Source organism: Rattus norvegicus, chromosome 7 (assembly GCF_021556685.1).
Source record: "Rattus norvegicus strain SHRSP/BbbUtx chromosome 7, alternate assembly SHRSP_T2T, whole genome shotgun sequence".
NCBI classification, from domain to species: domain Eukaryota; kingdom Metazoa; phylum Chordata; class Mammalia; order Rodentia; family Muridae; genus Rattus; species Rattus norvegicus.
Window position 1 is genome coordinate 57,581,948 of NC_141540.1, and position 18,940 is coordinate 57,600,887.

At 37.7% G+C, this 18,940-nt stretch overlaps 1 protein-coding gene across 8 annotated transcripts in view; it reads left to right on the forward strand.

Annotated features, from left to right (window-relative positions):
- Positions 1–11,963, forward strand: part of Kcnc2 (potassium voltage-gated channel subfamily C member 2) — a 184,458-nt gene extending 172,495 nt beyond the window's left edge. For 2 of the 8 annotated variants that reach the window (XM_087555736.1, NM_139216.2), the window contains 4 exon segments: positions 1,328–2,255; positions 4,229–4,393; positions 9,677–9,771; positions 10,844–11,963. In XM_087555736.1, the coding sequence (XP_087411862.1) occupies positions 1,328–2,255; positions 4,229–4,393; positions 9,677–9,738 (1,155 nt within the window). In that variant the 3' untranslated portion in view covers positions 9,739–9,771; positions 10,844–11,963. 8 annotated transcript variants of the gene reach the window in all.
- Positions 11,964–18,940: the final 6,977 nt, after the last annotated feature.

The window sequence follows — 18,940 nt, forward strand, 5'->3', positions numbered from 1 at the left end:
GGTTGTTTATTAGACATAGTTCCATTTGGACATTGGAAATAGTTCCACTGTTTCCAACTTTGAGACTTCTCCTGCTTGATACAGTTTCTTTCTCCTGGTGATTCCATTGTTTACTTGTGAAAGAAACAGCCTGCTCACTGAGCAAGTGTGGCTTCTGAGACATTTATAAGAGAACACTAGAGACCCCCTCCACTCTGCAGTGTCTCCTGTGAACAACAGGCGCCCTTCATTGGAACAGCTGAACACAAATATTTAGAGCTGTAGTATTAAGACATGTGTGAGTGTGTGACCCCAGTCTAAGGGAAGGGGCTCCCACCATCTGTATTCTCCACTTTGGGATTTGATAACTTTAGGGCATGGAAGCTGTGATTGAATTTGGTCAGGTTATTGTCTGAGCCTATCGCTTTATGTCAACTGCCTTAAAAAAGAAGGGATGCAAACGCTCCTGGCCAGCTACTCCGGAAGGGTAAGATGGGGATAACATTAGTGTTATACGGACTGATGTGAAATCAGTTCAATAGTGGGTGTTTCTAGCCAGAACTGTATAACCGGGAATCTTAGGATTTATCTATATCTGTAGGTGTTTTCAAATATCATTGACTAAATAAACGTGATACCTAATTTTGAAAAAAAAGTAGCTTTATAATTTATTCAGCATCTTCAGGTTCTTTTTCTTAAACATGAGAAGATAACAGTATTTGAATTCTTCTCTTAACTTAATTTTTCTCCTTTAATTTGTGCTGCTTGAGTTTGTGCCCACCCCAGATTTGCTATATTGGGCAGTCTCTGTCTTCAGATGCCACTGAACACTCCAAGTTTTTCTTTTGTGTTCATATCTCATGATACCCCCCCCAGACATTTTATTAACAAGTAGAAACTGACAGTTATATTTGTGTGCTTCCCAAATTTCCAGCAGTGTAATCCACCTTATATGTGCAGTTATAACCATTGTTTAGTTTCCAGGGCATAAGCAATTGTCAAAATTGGAGCTATTGTCAAAAATGTTGTTTTCCCTTTTCAGACAGTTGCCATTAAAAATTGTTCTTAAATAATTTTTACGCTTTCTTCACAGTTTTCCCCTTTTCACACCGCACAGCAAAGTTTTGTGTCCATGTAAGCAAAGACCGGAGTTTGGAGAATCTTATAGGTCCAGCCTGGTTAGCTTGGTGTGCATGTCTATCCTGGCATTTGAGAATCGTCAGAAGTGAAATCCCCAGATATTCTGTTGTCAACTTTGTTTGACAGGGAACAGTGTCTTTCAGATTAAGATATAAGTACGTGACAGTTGAGGTCACTCTGTATCTCTTGTTTCTTTTTTTCCTCACAGTTTATTGCTTTTGCTTCTCTGTTCTTCATTTTGGTTTCCATCACAACCTTTTGCCTGGAGACACACGAAGCTTTCAATATTGTTAAAAACAAGACAGAGCCAGTCATCAACGGCACCAGCGCTGTTCTCCAGTATGAAATCGAAACGGATCCTGCCTTGACATATGTGGAAGGAGTGTGTGTGGTGTGGTTTACTTTTGAATTTTTAGTCCGTATTGTTTTCTCGCCCAATAAACTTGAGTTCATCAAAAATCTATTGAACATCATTGACTTTGTGGCCATCCTCCCCTTCTACTTAGAGGTGGGACTCAGCGGGCTGTCTTCCAAAGCGGCTAAAGATGTGCTCGGCTTTCTCAGGGTGGTTAGGTTTGTGAGGATCCTGAGAATCTTCAAGCTTACCCGCCATTTCGTAGGTCTGAGAGTGCTCGGACACACTCTTCGTGCGAGCACCAATGAATTTTTGTTGCTGATCATCTTTCTGGCTCTGGGAGTTTTGATATTCGCTACGATGATCTACTACGCTGAGCGAGTAGGGGCTCAACCTAACGATCCCTCAGCGAGTGAGCACACACAGTTCAAAAACATCCCCATTGGTTTCTGGTGGGCTGTGGTGACCATGACTACCTTAGGCTATGGGGATATGTACCCCCAAACATGGTCAGGGATGTTGGTGGGGGCCTTGTGTGCTCTGGCTGGAGTGCTGACCATAGCTATGCCTGTGCCCGTCATTGTCAACAATTTTGGGATGTACTACTCCTTGGCAATGGCGAAGCAGAAACTTCCAAGAAAAAGAAAGAAGCACATTCCTCCTGCCCCTCTGGCAAGCTCACCTACATTTTGCAAGACAGAATTAAACATGGCTTGTAACAGTACCCAGAGTGACACATGTCTGGGCAAAGAAAACCGGCTTCTGGAACATAACAGATCAGGTAAGGCACGATTTCAAATGAGTACCACTAAATCCTTTATAGACTACTGCATCTTCTAGGCAAATGGTAGCTTCCCTCACTTTTCTGTAAATAGTCATTCATTTGCAGTTTTATCTTCTTATAAAATGTGTGCTTGTGTGAGGCTTGTCTGTAACAAGACTGTAGCACTTCTACGTCTGGATCTGCAGACAGGTCTGGGGAGGTTTTCTGACACCAGTGGGAATGACCTTTGCTGATGATGCAAATATTTCTCTTTTGCCCATTTGTTGCATCTGTGCCAATGTTTCTTCGTTTCTTGGCATGACGTGATGGTATGACCTTGACCATGTTTCATTCTTCGTTCTCCAAATGTTCACCTCCATATCATTTGGCTTGGTGCGTTTGTCTCAGTTTCACCTCTGCCGCACGGCACGCTGCATCTCAACCTCGTTCACGAGAAGCAGTTATTGAAGGAGAATGGATGCTTGCACCTCAAAGGCCTAGGCACTAAAGAGGTGATGTGCAAGACACATCTTTCAATAAGAAAGCTCATGATCAGGGTTATTCTAGCGAATTGACTAAGTTTTCATTGTTTTAAAATTAGGTAGGGTATTACAACCTAACACTTTTCATGATACAAAATTACCCGTAATACAAAAAATAAATACCCACCAATGTTAAGGGTACAGGTAATCTTCCATGGATAACCAATGACAAAACTACATTTCTTTCCTGAAATCGTTTTTCTTTTGATCTCACCATGCCTTGGCCTTTTCTTCATTCTAGAACTGAGTATTGAACATTTTAATGCCTGACCATTTGCTGAATTCCTGTTTTCCTGTATGCTAGATGTAACCCATAGTTGATTGATTGCAACTCTAGGGTCAGTGTTTCCAAGCTAAGGCAGAGGGAGTTCTTGCTTGTTTATTATACCCGAGTCAGATATAATATTTTTAGATGAACAAAATATTTATTTAACTAGCTTATTTTGAAATTTGAAGTATATATATGATCTACTCATCTATTTCTTTTTTTACTTTTAAATTTATTTATTCACTTCACATCCCAATATATGAAAAAAGCGACTGCTAATGATCTCATGTCTCATTTAGAAAAAAGGGCCTCCATTTTTCTTCTGAAAATTTTATGAAGCAATCAGAAAACTCAAAGAAGGATGACTGGAGATGAACTATTCTTCAAAAATTTCATCCACAGTCCTTACACGCCTTTGGGAATTCATCTGCAAATACCATCAACACATATCTGACAGCTGTTAAGAATACCTGTCTAAAAGGAGGGTTTTAGCTAGGGTTGTTACCTCATTACATGGTTCTCAGTGTTCTTACGCAGAGTCTTTAAGAAAGGCATGGACAAAAGGGACACACTCATTTCTGGTCAAGCTAGTATGTAGGCTGGTGAAGGTAAACAGAGCCCTTGAGGAGCAGACAGAAAGTAAATATTGCCGTTAAGGACATTGGCATCTTCCTGCAATGCTCCAAATAATTTTGAGTCTTTAAAGTAGAATGGTTCATCTTGTGGTTTGGGATTATTTTGATTAAGATTTTTTTTGGTGGAAAACTGAGTTTTTTAAGAATTGCAAAGCCAGTGCTACTTGAGAGATTTTTATTAAGGGTACTCTGTTTTTAACGTTTTTCACTTGTAGTAACTGAATAACACATAACAAAATACATAGTGAATTTCGTCTAATTAATTACCACATTTCTTCTGAGTTCACACCACCTGTGTGAAAACTAACTACCCATTAGATTGATTCCAAAAACAAATCAGAATTTCGTAAGGAACATCTCTTCCTTTTAGAATACACCTCCGTCTTACTCCATGTAATTTTTTTCTTTATTGTGGCGAATACTGTGATGTGATGACCATGTTCTGTATATTGAGTGACTGGGTTACAGGCATGTGTTGTAAACTCTCTGTCCTGTCTCATTTCCTCATCCATCACTGTCTGTCAATGGGCGTGGTCCTGTGACCAGTGTTATCAGGTGACGACAGTACAGGAAGTGAGCCGCCATTATCACCTCCGGAAAGGCTCCCCATCAGACGCTCTAGTACCAGAGACAAAAACAGAAGAGGGGAAACATGTTTCCTGTTGACGACAGGTGATTACACGTGCGCTTCTGATGGAGGAATCAGGAAAGGTAGGCATGCATTTAATCAAACCCTAGTAGGTGACTTAGCTGTTAAGTAAGAGTGATGCAAAATGCTCAGTCATTTTCCAGGGAGCGCAGCATGTGGCGCCCATGCATTCTCTCCATTCTGTCTTCCCATTATAGGCGCTTCCCAATACTCACCACAATAGCCTACGCTATTGTTATATATAAAAACCATTACCCTTTATTCTGTATACTTACTCTCATCCTTTCATTTATCTTCTGTCTGTGGGCAGAATTTTAACGGAGCAGGCAAACGTCATCAAGTCCATCGACATTAAGTCAGCCCTTAGTTATTTTAGCATGATGCTTTTAGCAGTCTCTAAAAGTTATCTGCTTTTATGAAAACAATACTTACTACATGGCTCTATGATTGTATTTGTTAAGTAATTGATGGTTATTAAATAATTAATAAGTCATTTTTCTCTTCCAAATGAAAGAACTAAATAGCCTTTAAATCACTTTCCAAGGCTGTGGCAGTTGGTACCAACAGCTTCTCTGATTTTCACAATGAGCAAGACCCTTTGCTCTGCCACGTGCATTTTTAAAAAAAAAAAAAAATCACTCGAAAGGTCACATATGTGAAAGGCCCAGTGGGATAATTTAAAATCCATTAGCATTTTTAGCAGACAGTAAATAGTATCTAACATGTAGGAGATAATAAATATTTGGTGATGAAATTAAAAAAAAATGGCCAGGGAAGGGTCTTTGTTAAAGGATGTGTCAACAGGTGAAGACCTATAGTGATTTCTTACTATAATTGGCTACTCTGAACAGAAACTTTGGCTTCATTTTGTTTCACTCTATTCTATAAGAATGTCTGTATTTGTTATGTATCTTTAACGTTTTAATCTTAAAATGTTTACTTTATGATGTCCTCCTTAAAAACTATCTTACAACTCATTCTTAGCTCTCCTTCATCTCTTCTGAACATATTTACATGTTCTCTGCCTCGGTGTCTTTGAGACACAGTAGCAGACAGTGGCCTCTATTTTGTTTTATATTTATTTTTATTTTTTGCTGAGCATTAGCTCAAATGAATCTTTATTCCAGTCAGTTTCATAATATACCTGTGTTCCTTGAGCTGAAATGTATTTCAGTCCCCTGAAAGGCTTTGTTTACAATTTTTAAAATCTGTATATGTGCTGGAAAGTTTAAATGTTTTGTGAGAATAGCTAAAATCATATAGTATTTTGGCAAAATATATGTACACATATTAGGCAGAGAAAAATTGTGTTTAAAACCCTTTTCTAAGTGCATAAATATCTTAACAGGTTTTATCTGTATAGATATAAATATGTGTATACACGCATTTATTAGTATATGTGATTAAATAGACATTTGTTTTAATGCATCCTCCATTAAAGTATTATATGCAGTGCTTATACAAAGGTAATGAGTTTAGAGATCTTAATACAAATTTTTCTCCATGTCAAATAATACTGCTAAAAATGTCTGAGAAAAGCTTTGGACACTGTAAGATAGTGTGTCAATAAAAAAATTTTTACTTTAAAATTACAAAGCTTTATGGACAAAACAATTCATAAGGTACTTATTCTGCCTGTAAAAATGTAGCCTTATTTCATAAATGCAAATTATACTTTTTAAGGAGGACTTTTTGAAAACATAATCTCCCACAGAATTTTTTCATCACTTTTTACCACACCAATTCTTCCACATCCTTGATTATTTCTTCCATAGCTACATGCTCTTTCTATGTGGGTATCATTTCTGGATTCTGTTTTGTTTTTGTCTCCCATTGTTACATATACCAGAAACTATCCATTGTTGTCCCCCTTTCCTTTATATAACTTACAGAGTTCTTTTATTTACTCGAACATTTACTTCCTAGAGGATCTATTCGGTTTCCAAGTTGGTTTCTACTAATTCTATTTATATGTTCAAAAAGAATTCTCTCTGTATAATTTTTTAAAATATTATTGGATTCTTATTTTGTTGATTTACTTATAATTATGAAACTATCCCATCATGCATTAAGAGAATGCAAGGATTCATTTAAAGAGTAATGACCCAAGATTACCTTTGTATTTCCTTGCAACTCCTTTTGAGAAGCATGTGATCAAAATAAAGCACATGCACACTACATGTGTAGCTGTGTTGATTTTGTCCTAAATAAACCCATGCTCCCAGATGCTGAATAAAGTGCATGTTCTTTATTTGGACATTCATTCTAAATAGGTTTACTATAATATATTTATTTTCATGCATAAGTTACATTTTATATTTAAATCTTCACTGATATTTTCAGTCACTACCAGAAATGCTTGATTAAGCAAAAAAAAAAAAAAAAAAGAAAGAAAGTATCAAAATTTCTAATTAGAAATATTTGGAATAGGTAAAACTGAAGATATGTAAAGAACACATAATTTTACTAATTAAATAGTTATTGCTAAATGAGGAGTGCTTCTTCAAATGATATTAAATTACTGATGTTAAAATTAAAAAGATCTGTAAACAAAATAAAAAATACCTGCTTTAAAATCTAAAATTTACAAGAACAATTACCATTTAGAATAGCAATCAGGATTCATCAATCACTGGGTGATTAAAATAAAATTATCTAACAGATCATTACAAGTCTCAGAGTTGTGTAAGGAATTCGGGGTGTAAACTACCTTTTTAAGACACCCATAGCAGAAATTAGCATCTGTCAACTTTTGTTATCTAATTTACATTTTTAGGTCACATAGTCAACTTCAACTGCATGGGAAAAGCATTTTCTCTGTAATTTTCAAAGTTATATTTTCAGCTAATTTGCAGGAAGAACAGTAAGAGTGAACTTACCATGTACATGGTTTTTATGTCAGGACAAATCACTAACAATTAAAAAAAATGAAGGCCTCCTCCCATTAACCATCACATCATCTGTCAGAATGGAATGAAAGCATACCATCCCCCATGTTTTATAATAAAGGATACTGACTGAAAAGAGGCAGGTAAATGTGTATTCAACATAAAGTCCTTTCCCAAGACCACTATTATAATTAATAGATGGTGAAATGTCTATTTACAAAGGATTTAGAAGACACTAAGTCTACTGGAAGTTAACGTGTGTGCATGTGGGCAGGGAGTCTTCCTTACTCTTCTGTCCTGTTTCACCCAGTTTTAGCCTGTTCTAAAGTTGTTATGGAGTCTGTCTTGATGTATAACTGTCTTGGCCTCTCCTCTGTCAGATAAATATAAAAATTACTTTGATCCCAATAAAAAGTAGAGGCGGTTACAAAGGACTTTCTTTTCTCTTCGTCCACAATCAGCAAGCACACTAGAGCCCATGGAGAGTACTTCACAGACTAAAGGAGACACGAGACCAGAAGCTCACTGGAATTGTGCGCATTTACTCAATTTTGGCTGTCCTACGGGAAGTTCATTTCCCACCCTCTAAGTGTTCGGTGGAACTGCCAAACGTTTATTTCCAAAGCTGTGTGGTGATAGGACTCCATTTTCATTCCCGTGTCTTGCTCTCCACGTTACGTCACGCTTTGTATGAGACGCGCCCCCAGCTCATCCAGCTGCCTCTAATAGTCTACTGAAAATGCGTTATGACTGCCTTCAAAGGTCACAGGATGGGGTCCTGGTTGGAGTGATTAGGGAAATCCACCAAGCTCGTGTTCCTGAGAAGCTGTTTGATTATCTAAGTACACGGCTACCACCAACAATAGATTAGGTTGAGAATTATTGGTTAAAACAAAATTGACCTTAGTTCGTGGAGGGAGAGGGAAAGAGAGGAAGTCATCTGCATACATCAAATTCAGATCTATTTCGCTAAAATTATGACTCGGTTTACATTCCATTGGCTTCCTTTTTATTTAATTTAATTTTATTACCTAAGGGATTGGTAATGTGCTTTCCATCCTGAATCACGTGGATAATGGCACCCAATGCCATTATTCTATGAATCACTCTTTTAAACTAACTAGTAAACCTTAAAAATACATGTTGGAAACAAGTGCACACTGTAGGTTAAGCATGCTTCATTAATTAATCATACTAAAATTTAAAAGAATGTATCTCCTATATTTTTAATTTTTTAGAAACATGTCCTGAAAATTTAAAAGTGTTTAGTCTGTAAACTTATTTAAGGGTTTTTTTTTTTTTTGGCCTAATTTTCAAAAGTTCTTGTAGTCTCTATGCCAAAATCATGTCAGTACTAATTATGATCGAGCATAAATATGTTTTGAAAGACTGTAGCTATAATTTGTTATAGCTGGTTTAATTTTTTTCAGAATGTGTGAATTGTGTCAATATTGAATTCTTTACAAATGGTTTTAGCTAAAAAAATTAGCACGTTGGGTTACCCTGCACAGTATTGTTTGTCTCTGTCTATACTGGTTGAACTCAACTGATGTCTATGCATTTTTTCATGAAAGGATATGAAAAATCCCGAAGCTTAAACAACATAGCGGGCTTGGCAGGCAATGCTCTGAGACTCTCTCCAGTAACATCCCCCTACAACTCTCCGTGTCCTCTGAGGCGCTCTCGGTCTCCCATCCCATCTATCTTGTAAACCAAACTGCACCAATCGGCTAAATTCTATCACTACAACTCCTGTCCACCCTGTACTGGAAACAATTAACTATAGAGTTTCTCCAGGCTCCATTAAGAACAGTGTAGATCCTGCATGACATTACTATTCGAAGTCAGAAATGCTACTCGAGTAGCTAGAACATCTTTTCCTGGCTTTAAAGATGGCCTAAAGTAGTGCTGCTACTCAGTAAGAGTTGCCCAATTTCCTTTCGCTATACGGTGACCAATAGCGTCAGATATTGGCCAGTGCACGAATGCATAAGCAAATCTTCAGGGAGATATTCTTTAATAGTGTGCTTCTAAATGCCAACCACTTCACTGGACCTTCCTTTCTTGTGACTGACTCCAACCCATTCTGAAGATGTCTGGGATCCTATCTAGATCGTATAAACCATGACTTTGGTCAGCTCGTTTGCATGGACCATCTTGCCTGTATCACCTGAATACAGTGTGTAGCGTCCTGGTACCGGATGGCTCGGGGACACATATACTCACTTCAAACCATCCTGCAAATGTGAACGTGCTGGGAGCCTGTTCTGCATGTGGAATTGTGGGGCAGGGAGGGGTGCCCTTCTCCTTGCTATCCCCCACCCATTCTTTGATAGAAGTATTTACTTTAAATACCTTAATTTCTCGATTGATTTATTTTTCTTAAAAAACAAAAACAAAAACAAAAACAAATGTTGTATTGGTGTTCTGAATGTTTTTGGTTGTTTGTATACACAGATAACTGCAAAGATGTTGTCATTACTGGTTACACGCAAGCCGAGGCCAGATCTCTTACTTAATGACTTGGGAAAGGCACAAAACATGAAAGAAAGGTAACGGCTAACCAGGCTTGCATTGCTTAGCCAAGAATTGCTGCTTGGTACTAGAGCCATTTCCCCCCTTATAAGTCCTAGAATTTGTCATTACTTTTAGACGTAAAGTGCCAAATATTACCCAAAGCTTTTGTCTATTTTTTTTTTGCCTCTTTGTTTTTTATTTATTATTTTGTGTGAACATTAAAAGTTATTGGTGTTCACTGGAGGCTTTTTTGACTAGCCTTAAAATTTGCCTCAAAGGACTAACCAGATTCTTCAGGCTGTGTTGAATCAGGTGCTTCGTCCCGTGTGTTGTCACCATCTGTCTGTCTTAGTTCCCTGTCTTAATTGTATAAGCTATCTGTCTCCATAGAGGGTAGATGTGCCCTGATCGTCTCTTTAAACTTAGTACCGATCTCCCTACCTCCTGCCCATGTCTTCTTTGCTACTTGGAGCAGCCTCTCTGCTTTGTGTATAAAACTAATGATGCTCTGTAGACTACCTAAATTAATAGGCACTGTGAATTTTTTTTTTCATGAGCAGGACCGAAGCAGCGATTTCACCATAGTTCTCTGTTGCCTAATGCATTGCTGGTTTCTATTCTAGGAATCAGCATTCTTTCAGGAAACATCTCTAGGGAATCCGTTTTTTTTTTTTTTAATCTGAAGGGAAGATAGTCTGTTTACACATCCCTACCAAATGCCATAGCAATAGTATATCTGATATTTTGGATATGAGAGGGAAGGAAAATGCCATAATACAGTTGCAGAATAGACTATTACTTTCAAGTAGAATAGACTGATGCTTAAGAGTGTTGACGAATTCCTAATTCCCATGTTTATTTTTGATAGAAAGGCAGTTGCTACTTTTGTTATTGGAAAAAGACATGTGTTAATCTCCATTCCCAAGCCCTAGAGCATGAGCTGCATGTCAGAAATTTGTACAGCAATGCATTTACCCAGACGTAAATATTTGAAATTTAGAGATACCGTGAATCTTTTGATAACACCATTTATAGAATGCTGTAAATACCCAGAGATTTACGGTAAGGAATTAATATGCTGTCTGGTGCTGCTGTTATTGACTGCAGTGTTGTACAGAATTTATCATGGATTTTTGCCTGCTGAAAATGGGACATTGAGATTTAGCCATTCCAAGGATTGTACTGGAAACTTCTGCTACTGAATGTGACCGGATGTGACCGGTTTGTGTTCAGAAGAGTTCCCGCATTCTCTGAGGCATTTAAAGCTTGTAAAGAAATGGTGGCTGGAACTGAAATGGTGTTTGCCAAGGAAATATTCTGCTTGTCGACAGACCAGAGTCCACAAAACAACTGTAAATACCAACGTGTGCATGGGTCCACCCTTCTCACAGTCTCATAGCACAGGGAGCCACATTCATTGTCAGCATCTGTGAAGCTTCAAGAAATGCCCACAAGGCTCTGAATGGCTCCTCTCGGGCTCATGGTGGTTTTGCTGCAAATTACAGAGGGCAGTGAATCCAATGTAGTATAGGTCTGTTTTCATTTCTTTTATTTGTACATTACGTGTTGTATCTACAAACACCGATTGCCTCATTTTCTTGCAAACCACTTATATATCCGCTTGTGAACTATGTTGTAAACTTTTAGTGTCTACATAGAAATCTAACCATTTCTTAGTCATGTATTCATTTAGTTCTGGAACGCTGTTACTATCTAGAAGACAGTCATCACCAGTATTCATAGTTTAAGTCTTTTGTCATTGTTACCTCAATTATAAATATTAAAAATATAAATTCTGGCAATGAGAATATTTTTTTATTAAATGATCAAGGAAAATGTCAGTATATAGTAGAATATTATCAAATTATATCCTAAAATGTCTATTTTGCATAAAAGAGATATTCTTCAATCGATTCCTTTTTTTCGTGAGCTTTGTGGCTAATGAAGCGTGTGTTTGTCTTCATCACTGCTGTAGTTGAAACTGTGTAAGAGTTTTTCATCTTGCTTAATCAATATTTCCAGAATCTATTAGTTCCCCTGGGATTCTGAATATACTCTATAGCCTAATTATAAACCCCTGTATCGTGTACCTTTTGTGACCATCTCAAGGTGCATGCCTAATCGTTGTGATAAGCCAATGGACATGTTACTAACTGAAATGAAGAATAAAAGTCAAACGATCTGGGGATAAACTTGAATCCTATCTGATTAAATGATTCCTACCCTTCTCTGGCTTCCTTTCTTTGTGTGTTACTCTTTCAATGCCTTTGTTATTGTCATGCTCCATAGATCCACCACACACATTTATACATTCCCAAGAAATTGGGAAATGAAAGTCTTTTAAAAATACCAAAGTTCTCATTTTCACTCAATTTTAGAAACCTAGCTGAAGGTTTCCATTCCATTATGTTTTCTTGCTTCCTTTCTCCCGTGACTGACTAGAGAATTACCTGCTGCTATGACACTCAGCATTTACAGGCAGTTTTATGATGAATACTAAGATTTCACTAATATTTCTGATTTGCCCTAGTAGTGGGGGGAAATGTTTTAATTTCATTAGCAGTGCAGTTAAGGACCTGAGTGACACTTCTTTCATTTACATTTTTTTTCACAATTATCCTTTCTACATTTTAAATATTTACTCAACCTCTTGGTGTAAATTCTATTTTAAAACATGCCTTCTGCCTTTGGATCTCTGTTTCCTACACAAGACTCACATAGCTCGCATTCCAGCCATACTGCAGGGGTATGCATAAATTTACCATCCACAGTTCTATCACAGCATCCAATGGTAGGAGAGAAAAGGAGAGAAAAAAAAGTATTGAGGCAGAAAAGAATGTGGGCACATTCAACCCCCCCTTAAAATAATGTATCAGCATGTGAGTGTCTGTCTCCAAGCTGTTCAGTGCCAGTGATGAAGAGAATACTAAGATGCTGAGCCTAGCAAAGGGGGTTTTGCAGGTAGAATTACCTGCAAGTGTTATTATTAACAATAATATTCAGAGGAAAGATTTGCTATGGGAAGGAACACTGTGAATAAAGAGAAAGCACACACTTCTATCAATAGCATTTACCACCAGTTCTTATTTTTAAAAAGCAGGAATAAGACATCATGAGTAAAGAGTAATGATATTTATCTTATTTTTACAATGAATCACAAGTGGGGGCTAGGGAGAGGCCCCAGAGGGTAAAGGTCCTTGTCATCACGACTGGAAATCTGAGTTTAAGCCCGAGGACCCACGCAGTGGAAGGGGAACTGACCCTCTATTTGCTTAGTGACTTTCATACATACACTGTGGCACACACACGGGTAAACAAAGTATAAAGTAGAACAATAAATAAATGATCTGAAGGATGGCTTCCGATGAACTCATAAAGACTCTCAAGAATGTACAATCTGCTTGAGAACGTTTTTACTTACAAATCAATTTAAATATTGAAATCCTTAGGAATTAAATTTGATTACAATATGTCACTTAAAATTTTCCAGTTTTCACTGCCAAAATGAAAGTTTTAACATTTAAATATTATTAAATGATAGATTTATATTAATATTCTCTCTTGTGGGTTCAGTGAGCTTAATACTGATATAAAGTTCGATATCACTCTTTCTTAAACTACTTGTGCTTAGATATATGTTTTCATTGTCTTCTACAGAAAAATGGTTGACTCAGCATTATCACATTTATTTTGTCATTACACCATCTAGTGAAAGTGACCAATGGCAGAATATGTGATTTGGACGTTACATTAGCATTTTCAAAGTATACGGGCACCTCCACTCAGAATTCCAGAAGACCTAGCATGCATTATAAAAACATATAATGTATGTTATTCCACAGCAGAAGGCACAGAGTTCCTCTACTTCCTTTTGCGCATGCACAGATGTCTCTCAGCATTAGACAGTCCGTGTGCCTTACTTTGGGAGTCTGGGTCCACATAGTGACATTGTCACATAATATCCATGATTCACCCTGGAGTTCATCCTAGATGCTGTGCATTCTATATTCATATGTATGCATCATATGTAAATATGGTGGGCTCAATATGTTCCTTCATGGTACCACACAGAACTACTTCACAGCCTGAAGATCTTTTGATCTGTCAGTTCACTTTCTCCAGGAAGCTTCTTTCATTTGCTAATGTATGCTGAAAGTCACTTTCTGTCTTTTCATGACTTGATATACTGCCTAGCTTCTTGTCACTGTGACACAAACTGGAGTCACCTGGAAAGAGAGAACCTCGACTCAGGAAATGCTTTCATCACTGGCTTCAAATGGCCCAGGATAGCTGTAGGCACATCTGTGAGGACAGTATCTTGATTAATGTTTGGTGTAGAATAGACCATATGACTGTAGGAGGAACCACCACGGGAAAGGTGGTCCTGGATTCTCTAAGAAAGCAGGTTGAGCAACCCAGTGAACCGCACCGTCCATGGCCTCTGCTTCAGTTCCTGTCTAAAGTCCCTGCTGCATCTTCTTTCCATCTGGACTGTGACTTGGAAGCATTATGATGAAACCCTTTCCTCTTCTACATTGGTTTTGGTGAGTATTTTCTCACAGCAGCAGAGAAGCAAAGCAGACACTTGATAACTTATTCTTTTTAGTACGCCATTCTTTGTATGTACCACAGCTTCTTCACTTGTTAGAGGAGGCTGCAATAGTCAAACACTGCCAGGGAAACACTGAAAACAGAACACAAGCACACACACAAACACACACACACACACACATGCACACTCACACACATACACACAGACAGACAGACAGACACACACACATACACAGAGAGATTTATTTTAGGACATTGGCTCATGGAACTATGGAGGCTCAGAATTCTCAGTCTGGTATTTGCATGCTGGAGGTGGGGTGGTATATTTCCACTGTGAGTCAGCAGGCCTGAAAACTCAGTCTAAGTTCTCTACCTCTGGAGGCCTAACCTCTGAAGAATGGAAGTGTAGTTTCAGTCCAGTCTGAGGCCTCAGAGCTAGTCACAAGTGCAGGTTATATAAGTACAAGACCAGGGGCATGAGGAGACTCATATGGCAGCTCAAACATCCAGTCAGAAGATCAAGTTACCCTTTCACCACTGTTTTATTTCATTCAGGCACTCAACAGATTGGCTCATGCCCACCCACATTGGGAAGGGCAATCTGCTCTACTCAGCCTACTGATTTAAATGTTAATCTTTTCCATAAATATCATCAGAGACATATCCAGAAATATTGTTTAGTCAGAATACTAGTCCAGTGCAATGACACATGAAATTTAGAGCTAGAAGTCTGGCCCTTGGGCATGGGATCTAACAGTTTTATAGAACATTTACCCAGAATGCACTAGGCCTTGGATTTGATCCTCAACACGTATAAACCAAAGCAAACCAAACAACAACAAACCCCCAAATGTTCAACTTACCACTTTTAACCCAGAAGGCGATCTTGAGTTGACATCTATCCTTCAACTAAGGCTGATAATAATATGATCAGGATTCTGACTAACATTATATGATTGGTCCTTGAATTCTCTCCTGTTCCACATCTGAAAACTCAACCAATTATGGATAGAAGTTATTTAAGAAAAATACTTGCTTCATTGCTAAATATTCACACACCTTTACTTGCAATGGTTTACTAACAGCCTATTTACTGACTATTTACGTAGCATCTACATGATATCCATTCCATAAGCAATCTTTAGATTATTTAATACATAGGGGAATGTATATTTAGAGAATGCAGATTCTATGTCTTTTGATATAAGAAATTGGAGCATGTGTGGGTTTTGTCTCTGGGTGCTGATTTTCTGGACCTAATCCCTCACAGATACCTTGTGAATTCCTGTGTGACTGACTAAAATATTCGACTTTCATTTGAAAAATGTACTAAATCATTCTCCAGAAAAGGTGATAAAATCCTTAAGTAGTGATTATTATTCTCTGTACTATCCAACAATTCAAATACTGTGCTCTAAAATTAATAGTACTTAAATGCTGTGCTATGAAATTAATAATACTTAAATACTATGGTTTAAAGTCATTACATAGTATGAATAATAATAAGGAAATACAATTAGAAGTCAATTATGTCATATTCACATGTGTAAACGTGAAGAAAGACTCACGACTACCTACATAGTTAGTATTGGGATTATACCTGCCCTCAGTCTGCATTCCTTCATCCACCTAGTTATGGTTTATCTTGTAGGATGACACAGATCTTCATTCCTTAAAGAGTTAGCACATTTGCAATCCTCTAGGACTGAGGGATTGTATTTGCCATTCAAGTTAGTCAACACAATAGTAATGAGATGCCCTGTGAGGTGTCCCAAAAATCTTCCCTTGATAATCTGAACACGTCAGTCACCCTTGCTAATGTACTAACACTCTTTGTTGCCATTTGATTCAGAGGAAAGAACTCAAAGGGATTGAACAATAGTCCAGGAATCTGGGGGCTTCCATAGACATATGATGTTTCCTCAAGCAGAACATAAAAGGAGACAAGAAAATACAGAATTTTCTCTTGGGGCACTAGTACTGTGAATGAGTGATGCTACCCACCTTTCTTCTCCTTGACTCTTGCATCTATGAATCATGGTCCTGAGATAAAACAGGACCTGCTTTATCTGTGTAGTTTCAGAGGATATAGAGCCCTCTGCAAGACCTGTACCCCAATGATGCTGTGAATGAACACCCAAAATGTCATTCATAACCATCATATCACAGTTGCTTCTGATGTTTGTAGTCATGGCGAGACCAGTGAGTTCTGTGGCACAAGCCCATAGGCAGACTTTCTGTCAGTTCACAGAGGTGGTTTAAGTAAGAGCACTGTATTCAAAAATGGTAAATCCATAGTGAGATTGCCTGTATGTTTTCAGTAAAAATAAAATACTGCAGTAACGATGATGAGATTTGTCCAGTCTACTCACCACCAGGTAGCTGTCTGAGCATCCTCCCTGGAGAAATGTTACTACATTAGCAACTAAGTTTTGGTCTCTGCTCCTGGAAGATTGAGCCTGCAACCATGGCTGTTCCTAGGTCAGTCTTGATGAGTAGAACTTTGCCTTGTTGAACTTGCTGACTTATAGCCAAATACCAGCATAGAAATTTTGTTCTTAGTCCCTTTGGTCTATGGCATTAGTAGCTGGGCAAAAAGACCACTATTGACATAATGGGTCATTCTGAGAACTGATAACAAAACTATTTTCCTTCTATGGTTACTGAGCATTTATACCGGGAACAATTATCTGCAGTTCTCCTTGTCCAAAATGTATAATGTACTCTTAAAGATGTCTACCAATTTCCTTGCCACAAGTTTTCCAAACACGTTAGTCCAAAGTCTGTTACAGTCTTGTGAAGTTGTTTATTACACACCCTATATCACCATACCATTACCTGATTGCCTGCAGTTGTTTCGAAGAAAGGAGAAAGGCAATATCACTCACTGTGCATTGTGTGCCCATGGAGAAGATGATGTTCATTCATTGTTGCATTTAAGAGAAGTCCTAGAAAAGGTGGCTCAGTGCCACAACTGTCCACTCTCAGGCTGTGCCAATCCATGATGCTGAACCTTCAATAAACCATGCCAAATTGTTCTTTACAAACTAACAGTAGAGACCTTATCATACGTATCGTTAGGGGACAAATGCGTCATGGCAGCTCATTAACATGTGTGCTACTGCATGTGCTACTTGGCTTTCAGTGACTGTTGAGCCAACATTTTATACACCAACTTCATTTATTAGTGAAGTCCAACGCATTCCCTAATTAATAGCATGGTGTGTCAGCAATGTTTGGAGGCAGGCAATGTTATATAATAATAAGGTGGCTATATTAGCTACTTCATTTATTCCTCTTACAGAATGCCCATCAAAACTAATTCAGGGAATAATGGGTTTATTTCAGCACATTGTTTGAGAAGATAGTTTCTTATGGTAGAGAGGGCATGGGGAGGACATGTAAAGTCGATTGCATCAACAGTCAGGAAACAGAGAGGTGACTGCTGGCGCTCCTCTGTCTTTTATTTAGTTTGGAGTATATAGGTTTGTGTCCTAATTCACTGTGACAGATTTACATTTTGCCATAGATATATTTGTGTTTGACAAGACACACATACTCTTATTACATCCAGGGTAGGTCTTCCTTCTTCATTGAAATTTTTTTTCTGAAAATGTGTCTGAGAGAAATCTCAAGACATATCCAGAGGTGTGTCTCTGAGATTATTTCAAATCTAATCAAGTTGACATTAGAAATTAACTATCAAAATATGGTATGTGGTGAGTGCTTAGTTTCTGTATACTGCAAAACAGGCTAAGATTGATTTATTTAAAGGAAAACACATACTTATCTGTATACTCTGGCACATTTTACTCCCTAACACCAGAAGTTCTTGTTATGATTTGTCTATGGTTACTGCTAGTTTCCAAAAAGCATCCTTAAAGGTCACTAACAAGCTCAATCATGTCCATTCTGTTGTATAACCTATCTGTCCTCATAGCTTGCACAATAGTCTGGACCTGCTCTGGCATGACATCCTTTTCACTAGGTCTCAAATAAAGCTAGCCAGGTTATGGATCATGCAGCAAATGGAGAAGAATTAGATGCCCACATAAGTTTTATGTTGCCTCTAAAATCCAGAGAGATTTATTTAGTGCCATAACTCATTTTTCTTTGTAGGGGAGGGGAGAAAATATAATAAGATCTACTTCACCTTGGAAGAAATATCCTTACCACAAACCTCTAGAATTGACTTAAGTTTTGTTGGATAATTTTCCTATTTGCTTAAGAATTGTTTTAGCAATAACTCCAAGGTAGTAGCTACTTGCTTACTAGGTCAAATCTGAATAATACTATTGACTTTAAGAACAGAAGTGATATCTTAAAGAAAAGAAAACGAATTAAGTTTATGACAAAGTTATGGTAAAAATTTTGGAGTCTGTGACTCATCTGAGGTGAAGGCACATTGCTGGCCTTGCCAGGTAAAAGAGAACTGATGTTAGTGGGACCATGGGTGGACATTTGTCAGAAAACAGTTAAATTCCAGAAATGTTCGTTCAAACACAAAGAAAAACAAATCTGAAAGAGTAGTTTCAATTATAATAATTCCAACCTGATTACATTTATAAGACTTTAATTGTCATTTTCCAAAACCAATTTTTGCATAGAATAAAATAGGCTAATTGAATGGAAATATTGTAAAAATATTCCATA